At 37.0% G+C, this 22,568-nt stretch overlaps 1 protein-coding gene across 10 annotated transcripts in view; it reads left to right on the forward strand.

Annotated features, from left to right (window-relative positions):
• ANKS1B (ankyrin repeat and sterile alpha motif domain containing 1B) overlaps positions 1 to 22,568 on the forward strand; it is a 1,305,582-nt gene that overhangs the window by 760,913 nt on the left and 522,101 nt on the right. For all 10 annotated transcript variants that reach the window (XR_004439654.1, XM_033220935.1, XM_033220933.1 and 7 more), the window contains exons 13-14: positions 18,503 to 19,092; positions 20,957 to 21,029. Coding sequence is in view for 9 of the 10 variants with exons in the window: in XM_033220935.1 (XP_033076826.1) it covers positions 18,503 to 19,092; positions 20,957 to 21,029 (663 nt within the window). In the remaining variant the exon portion in view is untranslated. The remainder of the gene's footprint in view (positions 1 to 18,502; positions 19,093 to 20,956; positions 21,030 to 22,568) is intronic.

A 22,568-nucleotide genomic window follows, 5' to 3' on the forward strand; every position in this document is an offset into this window, starting at 1 on the left:
ATTTTATAAACAGAATAAAAGGTTATTTTAAAGTAACTTACTGTTAATCACTGTTAACATTTAGCTGTGTTGATATCACTCTTGAATTTTTCTTCACATGCAAATATCTATATATTTATTTCACCCCATCAGTCAAAGAATGTTTATTGATTATCCGCTATATTCCAGGCTTTGTTCTAATTTCTGGATATATCAATGAAATGATAGGGACAAAAATGTCTCTCCTCCTAGGATAGCATAAATAAGTAAAGTATGTGTTTTTTATATTTATAAGTATCATGGAGAAACTATAAAGCAGGGAAGGGAATAAGAATTAGTGGTTGCCATTTAAAATAGTGTGATCCATGGAGGCCTTATTGAAAAAATTATGAAGTAAGGTTTCATTAGGATAGATATTTGAAGAAGGTGTTAGAGGAGGCTACTTCCTAAGGGAAGAGAATCTCAGGCAGAAAAAACAAGTACAAAGGTCATGACCCAGAAGAATGCCTAATGCATTGGAGTAATAGCAAGAGGCAATATAGCTAGATGTCAGTTAAGGGAAAATGAGTGTAGTAGGAGCTTATGTTATTTAAGAGAATTGGGGCAGAGTATCCACAGGTCTGAGATCATATATGGCCTCACAGGTTATTGTAAGGATCCTAGCTTTTACTCAGAGTGGATCAAGGTGCCATTGAAGAGTTTTGAGCAGAGGAGTGACATGATTTGCCTTGGTTTTACTAAGATAACTCTGACTTCTATGTTGAGAATTGCCTGTAAGGTGCAAAAATGAAAGCTAGGGGATGGTTGGGAGGCTGCTACAATAATCCAGGGAGAAAAGGATGAGTGAGGCATAGGCAGGTTGCAGGTATATTTTAAAGGTAGAGCCACCAGGATTCGCTGTGTGATTGGGTGTGGGGTGTGAGAGAAAAGGAGGCATAAGGATAACTAAGACAGTAGGATATGCAAGTTTGGAGTTTGGGGGATAAGTTAGGTTGAAAATAGAAACTTGAGTGTTGCAGTTGTTTCAGTAATATGTTAAACCCTAAGGCCAGCAAAGGAATTAATGTAAACAGAAAATGTAAACAGGAAAGAGGTCCAAGTGTGCCAGGCCCTGGAACACTTGAATGCTTACACATTTGAAAACACAAGGAAGGAGCAGAGAATGAGAAGGAACAGCCTAGGAGGCAGGATGAAAACCAGAAGGGTGTGGTATCTTGGGAGTTAATTCAAGTGTTTCATCCAAGAGAGGTGATAATCTATATCAATTGTATAGCTGGTAGGTCAAGTAAGATGAGAGTTATAAATGTTCATTTCAGCAAGGTAGAGATTTTGCTGATATTGATAAAGGCTATTCTGTGGAGGTAAATGGAACAAAAGCCTATTTGGAGTAGATTTAAGAGACTAGCGTTTAAGAGACTTCTCTTTTTCAGAACTAGAACACTACTTTCCGTATTTTCTTACTTTAGGTTGATATTTCTCTTCCTGTGTTGAAGAGGTAGAAATTGTCATTTGATTGCATTTAGTGTTTTCCTATGCATGGAAAATTACATGAGGCCCCCAATCTGAAAATTTCTGTGAGATAGTTGCTAAGTGAATATGTCATTTACCAACAGCTCAGCTAAAGTGGATTTTCCAGCTTCTGTGATCATGAAAAACTCAAGCAAATCTATGGGCCTTTTGTTTAGGCCCTCTGGCTGCTATCTTTACAATGTCTTCTTTAATTGGTTGAAGCGTCATGTGAAAGATAGCCCATAAATGATCGATTTTCTAAGCCATTTTACATACGATTAAAGCATATTTTGTTCTCTCTGAATCAGCTGGAAACATTCGCCGAGTTGACATCATTGTTGCCATGGCTATAGCACCAAAGCCTTATAGAGGATTTTTGTTTTATATTGGATGTGTCTTACCATAGCAACAGCAAAGTTGATTTAAAACATAACTCCCTAGATATAATTTATCTTTAACATTTCTGTATATTTTCTATGGTGTATCTTGTTAATAGTATTACACTTTTGATAACTCTCCTGCTCTTTTGCAATGAAGTATCTCTTGAGATACGTGTGAGAAAAATCTAGGCTGTTCATTGTTTACAGGAATAGAAAACTCACAGGATACATTTGAATGCATTACATTCTCAGAGTTTTTAGTGAGGATATTTGAGTGACTTTGAGTTCAAATTCAAGGTATAACTTTTGAAAATTTAATCAGAGTGGTTATCCATTTTAGAGTAATTAAAAATAGTTTCTGTCCCTTTTATATTACAAAATCACTTTTATTTGAAGATCATAGATCTTTTTTGTTTTATTTCTTCAGAATAGCTCTTTTTTCACATTCATAATCCATTGGGATAGTCTATAAATGGAAAGTTATTAAAATAAGTTACACCAAAGGACCAACACTCTTGAAAACAACAGACTTGAGTTAAAGAGGCTATTTCCTCTCTTCACCCAATACAGTCTCTTCTGTTGAGGAAAATACATGGTTACAGTGACTGCGGTATTACAAAGAAATACATTTTGGTAAGAGAGAAACAAAACCTCTTGGTTCTGATGTAGTCATTCACTAGACGCCATTTATTCGTCTGGCTCTAGGCTATGGGAATTACTCCTAGCACAGAACTCCCTTTGAAATCCTTAACTCCCTAGGGAGGCAGAGATAGCTGAGAAACTGCCCCTATGAACTTGGCTTATACATGGGAAACAAAGAAGTTAGTGGTTGAGGGTAACAGAGGAAAGACGTGCGGGAAGGGTGAATGTCACTGGCTTCCTTTGCTTACAACAGGAGCTTCTTTCAATGCAAAGCGCATGCCAAGACAGATCAGGCACTCTACCAAAAAAGATACAATAATTTAGTAATACGGTCTGCCCAGGCAGCTTAGCAGCTGGAAATAAGGGAGCCTTGGGATTTGCTATAAACGGTGGGGAAATTGGCTGATAGCCTCTCTCCTGTATTGAGCAAAGGGAGCAAGAGAAAAGATTATAAATGTTTGAAATCAGAGCCAAACAGCATGGTCTGTTGTCCAAGAGCTGTCAGAATGTCAGCATTCTCTGGCTTCCACATTAAATGCTGAGTTTGGCAGAGTGTAGGGCTAATAGAACAGGAAACAACAGAGCTTACCTGGGTGGCTTTTCAGAAAGGCAGCTGCCGATCTTAAGTTGTTTAGAAGAGGGAATTTTATTACATGCTCTTTGTAACACCACTCAGCATCTAAGCATACCAGCGATCTTTGGGCTAATTGTGCAATCAGAATAAATACCCAAAGATCATTACTGATACCTGGAAAGAGGCCCAGTGGGTGGTTTTCAAGCTCCAGTGATACTTGGATAGGACACTCCAGTGGATGGTGCATTGTGCTGATGCCATAGGAGGTTCTGGAGTAATCCGACACAAAACATCCTGATGTATTGGAAAAAAGCAGACTTTGCATTAGCCAGATTTATATCTCATACTGGCTCCTCTGTTCACTAGCTATGTGATTCCTCATCAGTGCAAATGCCATAATACCAATTCAGAGGCTTTTGTGAGGATTAAATGAGATAGAATGACCTTGAACATAGAAGGCACACAATCCTTATTGGTGGTTCCCCTTACCTAGTATGGAATCTTGGTCTTTGTAATTTTTGAAATAAATTCCTTTCCAGAAAATTGGAGTTTGCTTAAATTAATTTTATGTGTCTTTGGAAACTATAATTGATTTTTTTACATTGGGGAATTAAGGAAATGTCAGTTCTATATAGTTTCTTTCCTCTGTGGCTCATTGTTCCTTGTTTGACTCACACTTCTATCTCAATGTGAAAGTGACCTCAAAAATGAGCTGGAAAATATTTTCTCAATATTTGGAAAAAATGAGTGTACTAGCTCATCACATAAGTTTGCATTATAAGTAAAAATAAACAAGTGGATAATATTTCTCCCTAATATTTCTAAAACCCAGCACTCCTTTAAAAGCTTGTTGAGACAAGTTAACAGTATATATTATTAAAGTTTAGCTCCTTGCTATCTTTGGTCAAATCAAGTTGATCTAGGATTTATGTACAAAACACACTCTATGATTATTTTGCATGATTATTTTTTAAATGAAGATCATAGACTACTTGGAATTCTTTAAAAATACCAAACCTCCATTAGTTTCTTTTGTGTTCTTTATAAATATACTCTTTAGGGGGATCTTATTTTAAAAGGATTTGCTTTATTTGAGGTCATAATTAATTAAAATAAGCTTGTTCTTCATTTATACAATCTCAGGATAGTTTATTGATTATATATTACATCATACATTACAAGGCACAAACATGCAGGGCAAGGCAATTTACTATTAACCCTATCTATGTAGTAGGGCACAAATCATTTAAAGAGTCACATTAAAAACTTTTGAGTCCTAATAAACTGTGTTTTGTTTTTTTTTTTTTTTTGGAAGTGATATTGTCACAAATATACATTTTTAAATAAAAATATTTTGCTTCAAAGAATTATGTCAGCCTAGGTACTCTGAGAGATCTTTCTGCAGCAGAACAAATATATTCTGAATAGGACATGTTCTTGAGGCATTGCCTGCTCCAATGACTCTTGCTCTCTAGAAACGTCTGATAAAGAGAGGAAAGCTGATGTTGTTCTGAGTGCAGATGGGAATAATAGTGTTGCTATTTGGGACACTGTTCCCTGGCTCAGCTGGAAGGCTGGAACGCTGAGTCAACCCAGCTCAGGGAAGCACAAGGTTTTCTCTCTGCAGAAAACCTTCCCTGATGAGATTAACAAGCTTCCATAGATTAAAATCAAATAATAAGGTTAATAATAAATTATTTCTAATTACCTTGAAAAGCAAACCACTATAAGTAGATATCAACAAAAACAACACAGACATATTTAGTCCTCAATGACTATAGATATTATTACTGGAAATAGGAAATAAGAAATAGAACCACTATATATAAACAAAATATATAAATAAATAATATGCCCTGTCATTAAAATGAGTAAAAAATGATTACTATAAGTAAATAGCAGAAAAATTTGAAAAATAAATGGCATTTTCAGATATGAAAAATTGAATACTTGAGATTACTTTTCAAATCCTAAAGGAATAGGCTAAATAGCAGATTATGCACAGATGAAGAGAGAATTGATGAACTGAAGGATACATTTGAAAAAATTCCCTAAAATGTATCACAGAGGGGCAAAGAGGCAGAAAACCTGGAAGGCAGATATGAAGTATGGAATGAAAAGGTTAACTTTGAATCAGAGACTCACGATTAAATAATTTTTTTAAAAAATGTAGGATAGGAAATTTTTTTATGGATAATGACTGACTTTTCTCCAAAATGATAAAAATATGGATTCACAGGTCCAGAAAACATACTGTATTCCAAGCAGGATAAATAAAAAGAAATCCATAGTGAGACATATTATTGTGAAATTGAAAAATACAGAGATTTTCAAACCAGGTGTAGAGAAAGGATGGATCACCCACAAGAAAGACAGGTATCATAATAGCAGAATTATCAAGGAAACAATGAAAGCCACAAAAAAGTGGAATAATTTCTTCAAAGTGTAAGAGAGAATGACTATCAACCTTAAATTATGAACTAAAAAAATTTTAAATAAATGAGAGTAAAATAGAAAGATATTCACAGTTGAAAACTAGAGCATTGACCACCAGAGGCCTGTATAAAAGGAAAATCTAAAGAATAACTTTAAGAAGGAAAATGATCTCAGGCCATTCTGAGGAAGGAATGGTGAGTAAATGAAATGGCAAACATGTAAACCAACTGAAATTTTAACATGTTCTGAATAAAATAATAACACCTGATTTGTAAAGCTAAAAAAATAATTAAAACACTGACAACCATATTTATTATAGAAGAAGTAATTGAATGTAAAACGCTCTAAAGTTTTTAAATTGTTTAGGAAGGAAGTGGATAAGGTATTATTTAACTGTAAACTTTTTTTTTTTTTTGAGATGGAGTCTCACTGTCACCCAAGCTGGAGTGCAGTGGTGCGAACTCAGCTCACTGCAACCTCCGACTCCCTGATTCAAGCAATTCTCCTGCCTCAGCGTCTTGAGTAGCTGGGATCATAGGCACGCACCACCACATGCAGCTAATTTTTGTATTTTTAGTAAAGACAGGGTTTCACCATGTTGGCCAGATAAAATATACATATATTTCATAGGAAAAAACATAAGTCTGCTAAAATTAGATTTCGACACACCTCACTCAATGGAAGAGTTTAAGAGTTCAATTAATAAATTTAATCTGATATAATGCAAAGAGCTTTGTATTCAACAGTTGGAGAATAATATGATTCTCATGAAACAGTCACAAAAAGTGATCTTGACTATAAGCAAGTTTCAACATGTCAAAGACTCATATCATACACACTATATTTTCTAAAAATAATTCAATTAAGTTAAATTAAGATTCCCATAGGCCAGGCGCCGTGGCTCACACCTGTAATCCCAGCACTTTGGGAGGCCGAGGCGGGTGGATCACGAGGTCAGGAGATCGAGACCATCCTGGCGAACACGGTGAAACCCCGTCTCTACCAAAAATACAAAAAAATTAGCCGGGCGAGGTGGCGGGCGCCTGTAGTCCCAGCTACTTGGGAGGCTGAGGCAGGAGAATGGCATGAACCCGGGAGGCGGAGCTTGCAGTGAGCCGAGATCCCGCCACTGCACTCCAGCCTGGGCGACAGAGCAAGACTCTGTCTCAAAAAAAAAAAAAAAAAAATTCCCATATATATCCCCATAGATTTATGAATTTAAATACACATTTCTAAATAAGTCATGAGAAATAAGGTAGGGGATGCCATAATACTAACTTAAAAACCTTTAAAGTTAAACAAAAATATAAATGCTAAATATCAAATGTGATGAATGCAACAACTTAGAAATTTTAAACACTTATATTAGAAGAAATGCTGAAGACTAATGAGGTAAATGCCAACTTAAGAAATTTTATAAGACAGAATAAATCCAGAAAAGGCATAGAAAGAAAATAGTAAAGGACAGAAATTAATGAAATAGAAAAAAATATGTAATATTAATTCACAAAGCCAGAAATGGAATCATTGATGACACTAAAAAAATAGATGCACTTTCCAGTCAAAATGATCAAGATAAAAAGGTACAAATACACCTATTAGGAAAGAAAAGGGGGTAAATCTACAGATACAAAAAACCATTCAAAGGTTAAGAAAGAAGAATGAATAATTTTGTACCAATGAATTTTAATACTGAGAGAAATTAGACAAATTCTAGATAATTATAACTTTAAAAAACTTCAAAAAGGTATAGAGACTCCAAACAGTTCTATACTAAATAAATTTAATGAAAAATTTGAAATCTTTCCACAAAGAATACGTTGAGTCTGGATAATTTTAAAGATAAAGTAAATATAAAGGCTTTCAAGAAACATATCATTGCAATCTTATATAAACTCTTCTAGAGAACTGGAAATTTTCCCCAACTATTTCTATGAGGTGAGTAATCATGTCAAAACTAGACAGAATAAAAAAGGTAAAACTAAAAAGCCTATTTCTTTCATGAACATAGATGCAAAGCCCAAAGTACTAACAAACCAAATCTAGCAGGATGCCAAAAAGAAAGTTCATTATGACCACCCTGAGTTTATCCTATTGGTATCCCATTAATATCTAATATTTAATATTAGAGAATGTACAAATGTCATTCACACTAACAAAGTAAAGGAGTAACTGAACAGATGCAGAAAAACATTTTTTGTAAACTCAGTATCTAGTCACAATTAAAATTCTCAGCAACCTTAGAAGATAAGACATTTAACTTAATAAATGGCATCTACCTAAAACTTAGAGAAAACATTATTTTTTAAGATGAGATTACTGTTCTCAGTTCTTTACTCTCTCTTCTGCCATGGTACATTGCAGTGCAGTAGCATAGGTGGCCATTTACATCCTCACTCCATTTACTTAGGTTTAGACATATGACTTTCTTCTGTCAAGAATTAACAGCATGTCAGTTCCTACAGCTGAGATAGAAAGAAGCATTACATATTTCCACTGTGAAAAGACACATCATGTAGCCTCTGAACAACTCTACTATACACTCATGAGATAATGAAAGTGAAATGGGCAAATAATGTCTTAGTATTAGTCTGAAAATTGTTTTGACCTCATGAAACTTCTGAAATAGTCTTGGAGACCCCAAGCATCCCTGGACTACACTTTGATAACTGCTAATTTAGTGTATATTTTCTACAGGTAAGTACATTCTTACACAACCACAGTGCAACCAAATCAGAAAGTTAATACATCACTATTATCTATTCCTCAGACCCCATTCAAGATTTACTGGTTTTCCCAATAATATTTTTTATGATCAATGGATCTAGTTCAGGATCATACATTGCATTTAGTTGTAATGTCTCTTTAGTCTTATTCAACCTGGAAGGGTTCCTTAGACTTTCTTTGACTTTCATGACCTTGACACATTTGAAGATTACAGGCCAATTATTTTGTAGAATGGCCCATGAATTGGATTTCTCTGATATTTCTGATATTCCTATATAATTAGATTTAAGTTACACATCTTTGGCAGGAAAATCCAAAAGTGATTCTGCATTTTTCTCATTGCATCGTTACCACACTGGATATGATTTTGATTTGTTCCATTACTGATATTTTTCACTTTGATCATTTGATTAAGATAGGGCCTCCCAGATTTCTTCACTGTGGAGTGTTTCTTTTTCCTCTTTCTAATTAATAAGTATTTTGTGGGGAGGCAATTTGAAATTATTTAAGATTCCCATTCCTAGTCAAACTTTTAAATCATTTATTTATTTATGGGCTCATATTTTTCTATCTTATTCAATGGGTTATAATCTATTACTGTCATTATTTATTTTGTTCCTAAAATTGCCCCCTATCTGAATCCTTTTTTGTTTCCCATGTTTAATGAGAAGGGATGTCCTGGATTAGGAAGAGGTTCCTGTTTGGGAGCAGGGATGAGCCACAGTAGCCATGAGCCCTTCATATCTCAAGGGCCTTCTCCTTTGCAGTTATGATGAAGTATTAAGAAATACAGGTTTTTCTCTGCTTGATTCAGGAAGGGTTCCTGCTACTACCTCAGTGTTCTTGAGTTCCATGCGCCTGCCTTCCAAAGTGGTGCTCTCACATCTGAATGCTGTACTTTGCTATTCTATTACATTCAAAACCTCCCTCCACTGAACATCTACCTGATGCCACCCCCACTGCCTTCTTTTTCTCTAGAGAAGGTCTCACTCTGTTGCCCAGACTGAGTGCAGTGGCATGATCAAAGCTCACTGCAGACTTGAACTCCTGGGCTCAAGCAATCCTCCCATCTCAGTCTCCTGAGTAGCTGGAACCCACAGGCACTCATTACCATGCTTAAATATTTTTAAGGCCGGGCGCGGTGGCTCAAGCCTGTAATCCCAGCACTTTGGGAGGCCGAGACGGGCGGATCACGAGGTCAGGAGATCGAGACCATCCTGGCGAACACAGTGAAACCCCGTCTCTACTAAATATACAAAAAAAAAAAAAAAAACTAGCCGGGCGAGGTGGCGGGCGCCTGTAGTCCCAGCTACTTGGGAGGCTGAGGCAGGAGAATGGCGGGAACCCTGGAGACGGAGCTTGCAGTGAGCTGAGATCCGGCCACTGCACTCCAGCCTGGGCGACAGAGCAAGACTCCGCCTCAAAAAATATATATATATATATATTTTTTTTTTTTAAAAAACATTTTTTGCACATATGAGGTCTTGCTATGTTGCCCAGGCTGGTCTCAAACTCTTGGGCTTAAGTGATCCTCCCGCCTTAGCCTCCCAAATTGTTGGGGTTACAGGTGTGAGCCACTGCATCTGGCCCCTACTTCCCCATTATGTGAAATGTTTTTCTCCCTCACATCTTTGGTGTTTTCACCCTGCTCAATTTGTATTATTCTCCCAAAAGTTTTTCTTCAGAGTGGATCTGTAGCCTACTACAGGCATGCATTTATTGGAGATTTCTGATATTCTCGAAGGAGTAAGCTACTTCCTGTGGTCTATTTACAAGGTGTTTACAAGTTCTGCTAGTTATTCTCAAATTTTACTGCACACTCTCCTGCTTAGCACAAGACACTCTCCTTTGGGAAATCAGTATCTGATGGCAATTCCATGGCTTGTAGGTGCCATTGAATTTCCCTTTCTCTTCACCACTATTGCTGCACCACTGCTGATTCAGTTCTGGATCCTGCTGCTGTCATGTGATTTGGCTACACCCCTCTGTTTTTCAGGGCCATGGGGATTTCTTAATGGTTCTTAAGCTTTACTGGAGATATCACCTGTAGTGTTTTTCCTTTATTTTGCTATTATTTGCTCATTTTATTCTTTTACTATCCCCATGTCTTGTTTTTATGAGAATTGAGGTGAACAATTTAAAAAGAACACTATGCTGTTGTCATGTTCAGAAATTCCAATTATCTTCTAAAAGTATAAGTCATATCAGAGATCCTACCTGCATCTCTGATTTGATCGCCAACCATTCTGCTAATCCCCCACCACTCTATTATAGCCACTTGGGCCTTCTTACTGTTCTTACTAGCTAGCCTTAGGGACTTTTCATATCTTCTTTCCTATGCCTTGAAATAATCCTCCCCCAAAACTTTGAATGATTTATACTTTCACAGTCATTTCTGTGTCTGCTCAATGTCAGCTCCTGAGAAAGACATTTCCCAATTGCCTTATAGCATCTTCCTTTCATTTCTATCTCATTACTTTATTTTTTTCACAGCACATACCATCATCAGATATTATAGTATTTCTTGATTTGCCTATAGCCGTCTTTTCTGCTAGAATGTAGGCACCATGAAGGCAGGACTTTGCCTTTGACAGTACTGAAACTTTGCCACCTGATATACAGGGAATGTTTTATATGTATTTGTGAAATAAATTCACAGTTTCTACTAATATCAACATCAGCCCCGGTATCCTTAAAAATAAGAAAAATTTTTATTGTCTAAAGCAGATGCAATGACCCAATAGACAAAAGTTATACTCTATAATAGAAAAAAGTCACTTGTTTTCTATAATTTTTCCATAGCATGAAATTTTGAATTTTATTCTTATTCAGGTGATATATAGGTGATAAAAATCAAAGCAAAGATGGATAAAAAAAGATTGAACTGCTTCCTATTGGATATTTACTCTGACATTTCTTTGAAATGCTAGTGATGCCTTGAATAACTATCAGATTGGAATTCACATGTATTTAGTTCTGTACCTTGGCATGAAATATCCACTTATCAAAAGAGAAGTGTAAAATTAAATGAGACAAGTTATGACAACAGTTTAATCTATGTATTTTGCCTCCATTTTGTCTAAAGAAAGCACAAAAAATTCTTTCCAAAGTATACTTTTTGAAATATACAGAAACAAAGGAGTAAATCCCACATGATTATTATGTCAAAATAATCTTTATTGAGTATCTGATACGGTTATTACTGTATTTGTTTGTAAAAATGAAACCCTATAGATTAAAAATTATTATTGTTATAATATAAACATATTCTTAGTGTTCTATGCAGCATATGTTGTTCTAACTGCTTTACTTCTTGCCATGGTCCAAATATTTGTGTTCTACCAAAATTCATATGTTGAAATCCCAACCCCCAAGATGATGGTAATAGGAGGTGGGACTTTTGAGAGGTAATAAGAGAGACTCCAGAGAGCTCCTTTGTTCCCTCCACCATGTGAAGACCCAGGCAAGATGGTACCCTCTATGAACCAGAAATGAACCCTCTCCTGACACCAAATCTGCTGGTGTCTTGATCTTGGACTGCTCAGCCTCTAGGCCTGTGATAAATAAATATCTGTTGTTTGTAAGATACGTGGTTTATGAAATTTTGTTATATCAGCCCAAATGCACTAGCACATTTATTATTCTATGATTTCATTCAATATTCACAACACTTTTAGGTATATTCTATTACTATCATCATTTTCCAGATGTGGAAATGTAAACATTGCCAGAATTTATTTTGAAGAATATGTTAATTCTTTAAAACTTGGGATATAGATTGAATTAGTTATCTATTGTCATATATCAAACCATCCCAAACTTAATGGCCATTAATATTGCTCATGATCCTGGTGGGTGTCTTCTTCTGGCCTGGGAAAGCCTCAGCTCCTCTTGGCTGTGCTTGCTGATGCATCAGTGGTATTGACAGAATGGCCTGAGTTTGGTAGGTCCACTCTCATAAGTGGAAGTTGGCTGGCTTTTGATTGGGGTAACAGGACTGACTGATATATTAACCATGTCTTTTTATTTTCTATTTTATTTGCGTATTTGTATGCTTCGGTCTCTTGGGCTCTTGCTGTGGAGGGACTGTCCCTCCTAGGGCTAACTAATTCCTAGAGATAGTAAACAGCTCACCCTTGAGCATGCTTTTCTTTTTTTTTTTTTTTTTTTTTTTTGAATTTTCTTTTTTTTTTTTATTTTTTATTTTTATTATACTTTAAGTTCTAGGGTACATGTGCATAACGTTTATATCATGTATAACTCCCCAATGCAATCCCTCCCTCCTCCCCCCTCCCCATGATAGGCCCCAGTGTGTGATGTTCCCCTTCCCGAGTCCAAGTGATCTCATTGTTCAGTTCCCACCTATGAGTGAGAACATGCGGTGTTTGGTTTTCTCTTCTTGTGATAGTTTGCTAAGAATGATGGTTTCCAGCTGCATCCATGTCCCTACAAAGGACGCAAACTCATCCTTTTTGATGGCTGCATAGTATTCCATGGTGTATATGTGCCACATTTTCTTAATCCAGTCTGTCACAGATGGACATTTGGGTTGATTCCAAGTCTTTGCTATTGTGAATAGTGCCGCAATAAACATACGTGTGCATGTGTCTTTGTAGTAGAGTAATTTATAATCCTTTGGGTATATACCCAGTAGTGGGATGGCTGGGTCATATGGTACATCTAGTTCTAGATCCTTGAGGAATCGCCATACTGTTTTCCATAATGGTTGAACTAGTTTACAATCCCACCAACAGTGTAAAAGTGTTCCTATTTCTCCACATCCTCTCCAACATCTATTGTTTCCTGACTTCTTAATGATTGCCATTCTAACTGGTGTGAGATGGTATCTCATTGTGGTTTTGATTTGCATTTCTCTGATGGCAAGTGATGACGAGCATTTTTTCATGTGTCTGTTGGCTGTATGGATGTCTTCTTTTGAGAAATGTCTGTTCATATCCTTTCCCCACTTTTTGATGGGGTTGTTTGTTTTTTTCTTGTATATTTGTTTGAGTTCTTTGTAGATTCTGGATATTAGCCCTTTGTCAGATGAGTAGGTTGCAAAAATTTTCTCCCATTCTGTAGGTTGCCTGTTCACTCTGATGGTAGTTTCTTTTGCTGTGCAAAAGCTCTTAGTTTAATGAGATCCCATTGTCAATTTTGGCTTTTGCTGCCGTTGCTTTTGGTGTTTTAGACATGAAGTCCTTGCTCATGCCTATGTCCTGAATGGTACTACCTAGATTTTCTTCTAGGGTTTTTATGGTATTAGGTCTAACATTTAAGTCTCTAATCCATCTTGAATTGATTTTCGTATAAGGGGTAAGGAAAGGATCCAGTTTCAGCTTTCTACTTGTGGCTAGCCAATTTTCCCAGCACCATTTATTAAATAGGGAATCCTTTCCCCATTTCTTGTTTTTGTCAGGTTTGTCAAAGATCAGATGGCTGTAGATGTGTGGTATTATTTCTGAGGACTCTGTTCTGTTCCACTGGTCTATTTCTCTGTTGTGGTACCAGTACCATGCTGTTTTGGTTACTGTAGCCTTGTAGTATAGTTTGAAGTCAGGTAGCGTGACGCCTCCAGCTTTGTCCTTTTGACCTAGGATTGTCTTGGCAATGCGGGCTCTTTTTTGGTTCCATATGAACCAACATATAAACAGAACCAAAGACAAGAACCACATGATTATCTCAATAGATGCAGAAAAGGCTTTTGACAAAATTCAACAGCCCTTTATGCTAAAAACGCTCAATAAATTCGGTATTGATGGAACGTACCTCAAAATAATAAGAGCTATTTACGACAAACCCACAGCTAATATCATACTGAATGGGCAAAAACTGGAAAAATTCCCTTTGAAAACTGGCACAAGACAGGGATGCCCTCTCTCACCACTCCTATTCAACATAGTGTTGGAAGTTCTGGCTAGGGCAATCAGGCAAGAGAAAGAAATCAAGGGTATCCAGTTAGGAAAAGAAGAAGTCAAATTGTCCCTGTTTGCAGATGACATGATTGTATATTTAGAAAAACCCATCGTCTCAGCCCAAAATCTCCTTAAGCTGATAAGCAACTTCAGCAAAGTCTCAGGATACAAAATTAATGTGCAAAAATCACAAGCATTCTTATACACCAGTAACAGACAAGCAGAGAGCCAAGTCAGGAATGAACTTCCATTCACAATTGCTTCAAAGAGAATAAAATACCTAGGAATCCAGCTTACAAGGGATGTAAAGGACCTCTTCAAGGAGAACTACAAACCACTGCTCAGTGAAATCAAAGAGGACACAAACAAATGGAAGAACATACCATGCTCATGGATAGGAAGAATCAACATCGTGAAAATGGCCATACTGCCCAAGGTTATTTATAGATTCAATGCCATCCCCATCAAGCTACCAATGAGTTTCTTCACAGAATTGGAAAAAACTGCTTTAAAGTTCATATGGAACCAAAAAAGAGCATGCTTTTCTTATGCAAACTAACAATTGCAGAGCCCATACCCCCAATTACCTCCTTTATCTGGCTCTTACTCTCTAGGCCACTATTCATTCACCTGCTCTAATGACCAGACAACTAGGTACAGTTCCTGTGCCCCACAGTCTGCTAAAACTATTCAAACTAGCCATTCGTAAACCTTCTTACACCTGCTTTGTGTGTTTCTTTTCATGGAAACCATAATAAAGGCTCTTGCCCACAATCTCCCCTCACTTTGTCAGCCTCTTCCTGAGGGACCCTGGTATTTCCCTGTGTGGCCCCTATAACGTGGCATGCCTCTCAGATCAATGAGTATGGCGTCTGTCTTTCAATGGCAATTGTCTCCTGATCTGTTGGTTTCAACATACCTGAAAAATAATAAAACCTACATTTTGAAACAGCTGGGTAATGTGTCACCTCAGCATCCAGCAGGCCAGCCTGGCTTGTTCACATGGTGTCAGGGTTCCAAGAGCAACAAGGGAACAAGTCTAATGCACACATGCTTTTCAGGTCTCTGCTTATATCACATTTGCTGCAGTCTGATTGAGCAGTTCAAGGCACAAGGCCACGATGTGAGGGAGTCAGCGTGGGAGGGCTGGATATGGGGAGGGCTGTGTCTGCAGGGAGCTGTGAGCAGACTGGGGCCATAACTGCAATCAATCCACCACACAGGCTTTCCAGGAGGCTTCATATCAACTTCTCATTTTCTTTGACTTGAATAATCTTTAGAATTTGGCCACTGGAAAAAGCGAGTAGTATTTGTCTTTTCACCATTCTTGGCAGAAATGTTACCATCACAATGCTAAGAACTGCTATTCAGAAAACTAAGCTTTATAAGCTAACAACGAAATTATCTTTTACTTTGAGAAGTGACTGCTTGTGACTAGAGGATTTGGACAGTGTAAAGCATTGTGGGTGGTAATTATAGTCATTGTGGTCGAACTACAGAGGGGATGGTAACCCAATAATAATATTTGCAGAAAACTTTAAACAATATTACGCCCCTAAAATTCTCATTTTTCTAGATAATGAACATCGTCAGAAATTCTTTTGTTGAGATTTACAGAACCTTTTCCCACAATTGGCAAGCTCTTTTCGATTTTCCTTCTTTTTTTTTTTTTTTTTTCTTTTGAGACGAAGTTCTTCGCCCAGGCTGAAGTGCAGTGGCAAGATCTCGGCTCACCGCAAGCTCCGCCTCCCGAGTTCATGCCATTCTTCTGCCTCAGCCTCCGGAGTAGCTGGGACCACACCTGACACCACACCCGGCTGATTTTTTTTTTTTTTTTTGTATTTTTAGTAGAGACGGGGTTTCACCGTGTTAGCCAGGATGGTCTGGATTTCCTGACCTCGTGATCCGTCCGCCTCGGCCTCCCAAAGTGCTGGGATTACAGGCGTGATCCACCGTGCCCGGCTCGATCTGCCTTTCAAATTCAGACCCTTTATCCTTCTTCAGCAACTTTCAAAATTAAATTCTAAAACTTCCTTATTTCAGAATTCCTCCTTCCTACCACCTTAATCACCATTATTGTCACCCATACCAACCTGCTTATGTTGTAAAGCGCTATGTGAGATCCAAGTAGCCTAGGGAAAAAAATGCATTGCAACAAGATGCCAGGTCTTATTTTCTTCTTAGTATTAGCTTATCTCCAAGAAGAAAACAAAACAAAACAAAGAAAAAGCTCTAATGTTTTTAGTCCACTTTTCCCAAATTCCAGATATAATCATGAACAGCAGAAGCATGTCTCTTTTTACAAAGAGCCTATTTGCTTGTCCTACGGATAAACTAACCCTAGATTTTTTTAAAGCTTATCTTTAATAGCAATATATTTGCAAGTCCAATGGATGTCAGAATCTGATAGACCTTAATTTGAATCTCAGCTTAATCGCTTACTAGGTGGAGAAATATCAGTGTCTTAAGTTGTCTAAGTGTTAATTTTGACTTCTTAAACATGCACATACTCAGTGATAAACTCTAGTCTGTAGAGAGAATTCAAAGCTGCCTTATACCCCTATTCACTCACTATTCTACCCCTAGAATGGTCTCTGTTGTGAAAGGAAAACAAAATAGAGAGTTATCAAGACAGTGTGGCTATTTTAGAAAGGGATGAGGTTTTATTATTTTGTTTTGTTTTTGTGAGAAGACAATTGAGTATAATAGTAGTAGATGGGTGCAGATTGTTGCTTTTGTCGATTCATGTTTCTTGGATCTCTTCCTGTCACTCTTCTTTCTTCAATCTCAGGATGCTGGTATGATAGCTGGACAGGCAAACATCTTCTCTTTGGAAAAATCAAGCAGGAACCAGGGTGAAGTCTAGAGATACATAGCTAGGAATATACCTGCTTTTACCAGTTCCCAGGCAGACAGCAGTATAGAGACCTGGGGCCAATCTTCACTATAAAGAGCAGACGTGTCTGTAGCATCTTCTGAGCCAATGTCTAATGAGATTTATTATGGTGGCCAATTTCTTAAAAATATGATAATTTGATATTTTGGCCATGTCTTTCCATCACAAAATCGTAATTATTATTAATAATCACTTTATAAGATTGTTATGGGTGTCAAGTGAGATGATATAAATATAATTCCTCATTCAGTGCCTAGTAAATAGCACTTACCCATTAAATGTTACTTGTTAATTTATAAAAATGTTAGTGTTTGGGGTTTATGGTAATAACTAGCTTATTGAAAGTATGAATCAGCAAATCAACTTTGGATTTGTTGTCATTATGTACCACATTTGCTATACTTTAGTTCTTTGCAACAGTGAGTTATGAGCTTATCAGGTAATTTAAATTTTGATCTTGGCAACATTTAGCTATTGATCTGAATTAAAATGAACACTGAAAAAAAGTACACTTACTTTCTTTGCTAAATTCTTTGGCCAGGTTTTTACACAGTATGTCTTTAAAAGACAAATTAAATTGCAAAAAGCATGGTGTATTTTAAATCTCAGAGAAAGTGTGTGTTTTATCTTAGAAAAAAAAATCCAAAGGAATAAAAATTATCATTCATCATCAGTTTCTTTTCTGCATTACATCTTCAAAGGTCTGAAGAAATTAGAAAATAGCTAATGCTATTTCAGAGAAGAAAGAAAAAGCTACCTTTGTGCTCATAGTTCAACGTTAGTTTCTTGTATCAATTTTTCTCTCTCTTTTTCTGATATTATGGATTGCATTGTTTGCCTATGTCAAGTCTGAACAAATTTTTTTGTGTAAATTATGTAATCTGCATAGAATTATTTTTAATTTATATTTAAGGTAATATGTTCAGGATTAGTAAACTTAAATTACTTTTAATAATACCTTTTTTCAAAATTTAGTTTTTGAATTTATTTGCTGGGAGGAGAGCAGAGGGTTGTCATTATATATGAACTTGACTTACCTGCCTAATGTCCTACTGCATGATGATTCACTTACTGTGAGGGTTTAGATGTGTGTGTTCTACTTTAAGAAAATCCAATTTTGTTCATTGACTATAAAACATACACCCTGGGTTCAAGGGAGAAGTGAATGAAGTCACTCAGTTAATACACAATTCATACTTTTGAAATGAACTCTAAGGTATATCAGAAAGAATGATTCACACACACATGCACACACACGCACACACACTCATACATTCATTCTATACATGGCACTGTGGGGTCATGGGTATTTCAAAAGTGAAGGTATTGCTATGTAGCAGTAAATCAAATGTCTGGATGCCCACATGTTCATAAGGGCACTGCTATTATATCGTGACTTCCAGAACCCTTTATAAACCCTAATATCCCTTCCTTCCTTTTGCAGATGAGCTCTCCCAACAGGATGACAAAGATCCCCCAAAAGAATATGATCCTGGGCAATTTGCAGGCCTGCTCCATGGATCCTCTCCAGCCTGTGAGTCCCCTGAAAATCCATTTCACCTCTATGGGAAAAGAGAACAATGTGAAAAAGGACAAGATGAAGTCAGTTTGGCAAACAGTCCTTTGCCTTTCAAGCAGTCTCCAATAGAAAATAACTCAGAACCTTTGGTAAAGAAAATTAAACCCAAAGTGGTCAGTAGAACAATTTTTCACAAAAAAAGCAACCAACTTGAAAACCATACCATTGTTGGCACAAGATCAACCAGGAGTGGATCTCGGAATGGGGACCAGTGGGTTATGAACACAGGGGGATTTGTGGAGAGAGCCTGTACTCTGGGGAGAATAAGGTCATTGCCTAAAGCCTTGATCGACATGCATTTGTCAAAAAATGTCTCTAAATCTGATTCTGATCTCATTGCCTATCCTTCCAATGAGAAAACATCACGAGTTAACTGGAGTGAATCTTCCGCTGCTGAACACAGTTCTAAAGGGAATTCTGAAAGAACACCATCCTTCACATCGGAGTGGGAAGAAGTAAGCTTTGTTCTTCTTGCTGTTCATCCTATAAGGCTTTGGAGTCGAGGGAGGTTTGGGGGAAGGATTTTCAGCTGTTTAGGTCTTTCAAAAGCAAACAAAAAAAAAAATCCATACAGCTCCAACTGGAATGAAATGGTTCTGTGGGTAATGCATGGTAATTTCACAGCAAGTATAAAAACAAACACAGTTCCACACATGTGGGTTAATCTATTGTTTCTATAGAAATTGGTATCAAGCAGAAGTAATAACTAGCTATGAGGTACAAGAGAATATTCACAGCTTGTCCTACCAAGCACTGCAGCTGACAAATAGAGAAAAAGCTTGGTATTTTTCTCTGTGTTGTTTTGCTACTTGCCAAACTCTTTGTTAGCTTGTCTCCCTTCTTTAAAGTATCTTATATTTTCAGAAGAGCTCCTTAGAATCTTCATGGTAAATAAAGTGTCCCAGCTCTTCTCCAACCACCACACAATAAACACACATCATTTGATATTTCCCTTTTGCAGCTATCAGGGAAATAAGGAAAAAAATGCTTGAGGTTCACATATCACCAATTTAAATTCTACTTAAAGACAAAGTCTTTAATTTCATACAGTCTCTCTTGGTATTTCATTCTAACACATCACATATTGTCTCTCAAAAGACTGTGCCAGTTAGATTAGGTTTAGAAGCACAATAGATCATTATAGTATTTGGAGAACTAGAAATGGATGTGATCTGATAGTGATATTCTGAATTGAGCTGTTTGAGAAAATCACTTAATATCTCTGCATCTGTTTCAGGGTGAATAAACTGGGACATTTAAGTAATGCCCATTGTCCTTTTTGAAACCTGCTGTCTTATTCAGGTTGCTAACATCAAGAGAAGCATTAAGCCCCAAATTGCTATAGCTTAGACAGTCATGTCTTCCTTTAAATTCCATACTTGTAGATGGTTAGTTTTTCAAGTATAGCCATTTCTTTTATTTATTAATTTAGTGAATAACATCTGAAATCCTTTTGTAGAGGCAAGATTAATTAACATTTAGCTTAGATCTTATCATTGTTTTCGTGCCTAGATGCTGGTGATTGGATGCCACTAATTAGCTTGTGGCTGGTCAAACCATTTGGTTAGAACTTAGCTCCAGGCCAGGCATGGTGGCTCATGCCTATAATCCCAGCACTTTGGGACACCGAGGCAGGTAGATCACTTGAGGCCAGCAGTTCAAAAACATCCTGGTTAACAAGGCAAAACCCCGTCTCTACTAAAAACACAAAAATTACCCAGGTGTGGTGGCACACACCTGTAATCGCAGCTACTTGGGAGGCTGAGACACAAGACTCACTTGGACCTGGGAGGCGGAGATTGCAGTGAGCTGAGATGGTGCCACTGCACTGTAGCCTAGGCAACACAGTGAGATTCCGTCAAAACAAAAAACAAAAAACTTTGCTCCTGTGGCCATGCTCTCCACACCCTGAAACCCGCTCCTTTACCAGTTAGATGGGATGCATGTTCTTAGGCAGAAGAAGAAGGATGCCAGAGAGCAAAGACTTTGTCACATGAATTTATCTATAGCCCTTCTGAGTTTGAAGAGTACACAGTTCCTAAATGACCAGTCTATCCAAGTACAAAGTTTATTTCAAGAAACACAAAGAAAAGCAACCTAATTTTGAAAGTTTAAGAAAGGGGAACATACTTTACATTGTAATAAAACAATTCCAAAGATACTTGCTTCCCTTTAAATCTTTCTGTATCCGTCTCTTAACTGGGGAACACTGTGGTAATAACATCAAAAATATTTGCTCCCTTCATTTGAAAGTTATTTTCAAATGCAATGTTAAAAGTGAATGTAACAATCCATTTAAATGGTTTTTGCTTCTTACAGATTGACAAAATAATGAGTTCCATAGATGTTGGAATCAACAATGAACTTAAAGAGATGAATGGTGAGACCACAAGTAAGGACACCTTCCTTTACATTATAATGAATAAATGTGCTTAAGGAGTAGTGAGAAAATGGTAGGAATCTTTAGATAATTGCATTTTTTTCATTATAACAATAACTGCAAATTATTTCCTTCCACTCTCAGATCTAACAACAATGACATATAAGCAACATCAGTTGTAAGAATATTGACTTAGCAAATAGAGAGGGTTTTTTTTCCCATGTGCTATTTTACTATGCCAGTGAAGTTTTTCCTTTCTTTTAGAATTTTTTAATAATACTTTTAATTTAAATGTACTTCAAACTCTCTGTTGATTGTAAGTCTGTTTTATTATTATTATACTTCAAGTTCTAGGGTACATGTGCACAATGCTCTGATTTGTTACATAGGTATACATGTGCCATGTTGATTTGCTGCACCCGTCAACTCATCATTTACATTAGGTATTTCTCCTAATGCTATCCCTCACCCAGCCCCCCACCCCCCAACAGGACCCTGCATGTGACGTTCCCTGCCCTATGTCCATGTGTTCTCATTGTTCACTTATGAGTGAGAACAGGTGGTGTTTGGTTTTCTGTCCTTGTGACAGTTTGCTGAGATTGATGGTTTCCTGCTTCATCAATGTCCCTGCAAAGGACATGAACTCATCCTTTTCTATGGCTGCATAGTATTCCATGGTGTATATGTGCCACATTTTCTTAATCCAGTCTATCATTGATGGACATTTGGTTGGTTCCAAGTCTTTTCTATTATGCATAGTGCCACAATAAACATACGTGTGCATGTGTCTTTATTGTGGCATGATTTATAATCCTTTAGGTATATACCCACTAATGGGATCTCTGGGTCACATGGCATTTCTAGTTCTAGATCCTTGAGGAATTGCCACACACTGTCTTCCACAATGGTTGAACTAATTTACACTCCCACCAATAGTGTAAAAGTGTTGCTATTTCTCCACATCGTCTCCAGTATCTGTTGTTTCTTAACTTTTTAATGATTGCCATTCTAACTGGCGTGATATGGTATCTCATTGTGGTTTTGATTTGCATTTCTCTGATGACCAGTGATGATGAGCATTTTTTCATATGTCTGTTGGCTGCATTAAGTATCATCTTTTGAGAAGTGTCTGTTCATAACCTTTGCCCACTTTTTGATGGGATTATTTGTTTTTTTCTTGTAAATTTGTTTAAGTTCTTTGTAGATTTTGGATATTGGCCCTTTGTCTGATGGGTAGATTGCAAAGATTTTGTCCCATTCTGTAGGTTGCCTCTTCACTCTGATGATAGTTTCTTTTGTTGTGTTTAGTTTAATTAGATCCCATGTGTCAATTCTGGCTTTTGTTGCCGTTGCTTTTGGTGTTTTAGTCATGAAGTCTTTGCCCATGCCTGTGTCCTAAATGGTATTGCCTAGGTTTTCTTCTAGGGTTTTTGTGGTGTTAGGTCTTACATTTGAGTCATTAGTCCATCTTGAGTTAATTTTTGTATATGGTATAAGGAAGGGATCCAGTTTCAGCTTTCTACATATGGCTAGCCAGTTTTCCAGCACCAT

Source organism: Trachypithecus francoisi, unplaced genomic scaffold (genome assembly GCF_009764315.1).
Source record: "Trachypithecus francoisi isolate TF-2019V2 unplaced genomic scaffold, Tfra_2.0 Lachesis_group11, whole genome shotgun sequence".
Classification (NCBI taxonomy): Eukaryota; Metazoa; Chordata; class Mammalia; order Primates; family Cercopithecidae; genus Trachypithecus; species Trachypithecus francoisi.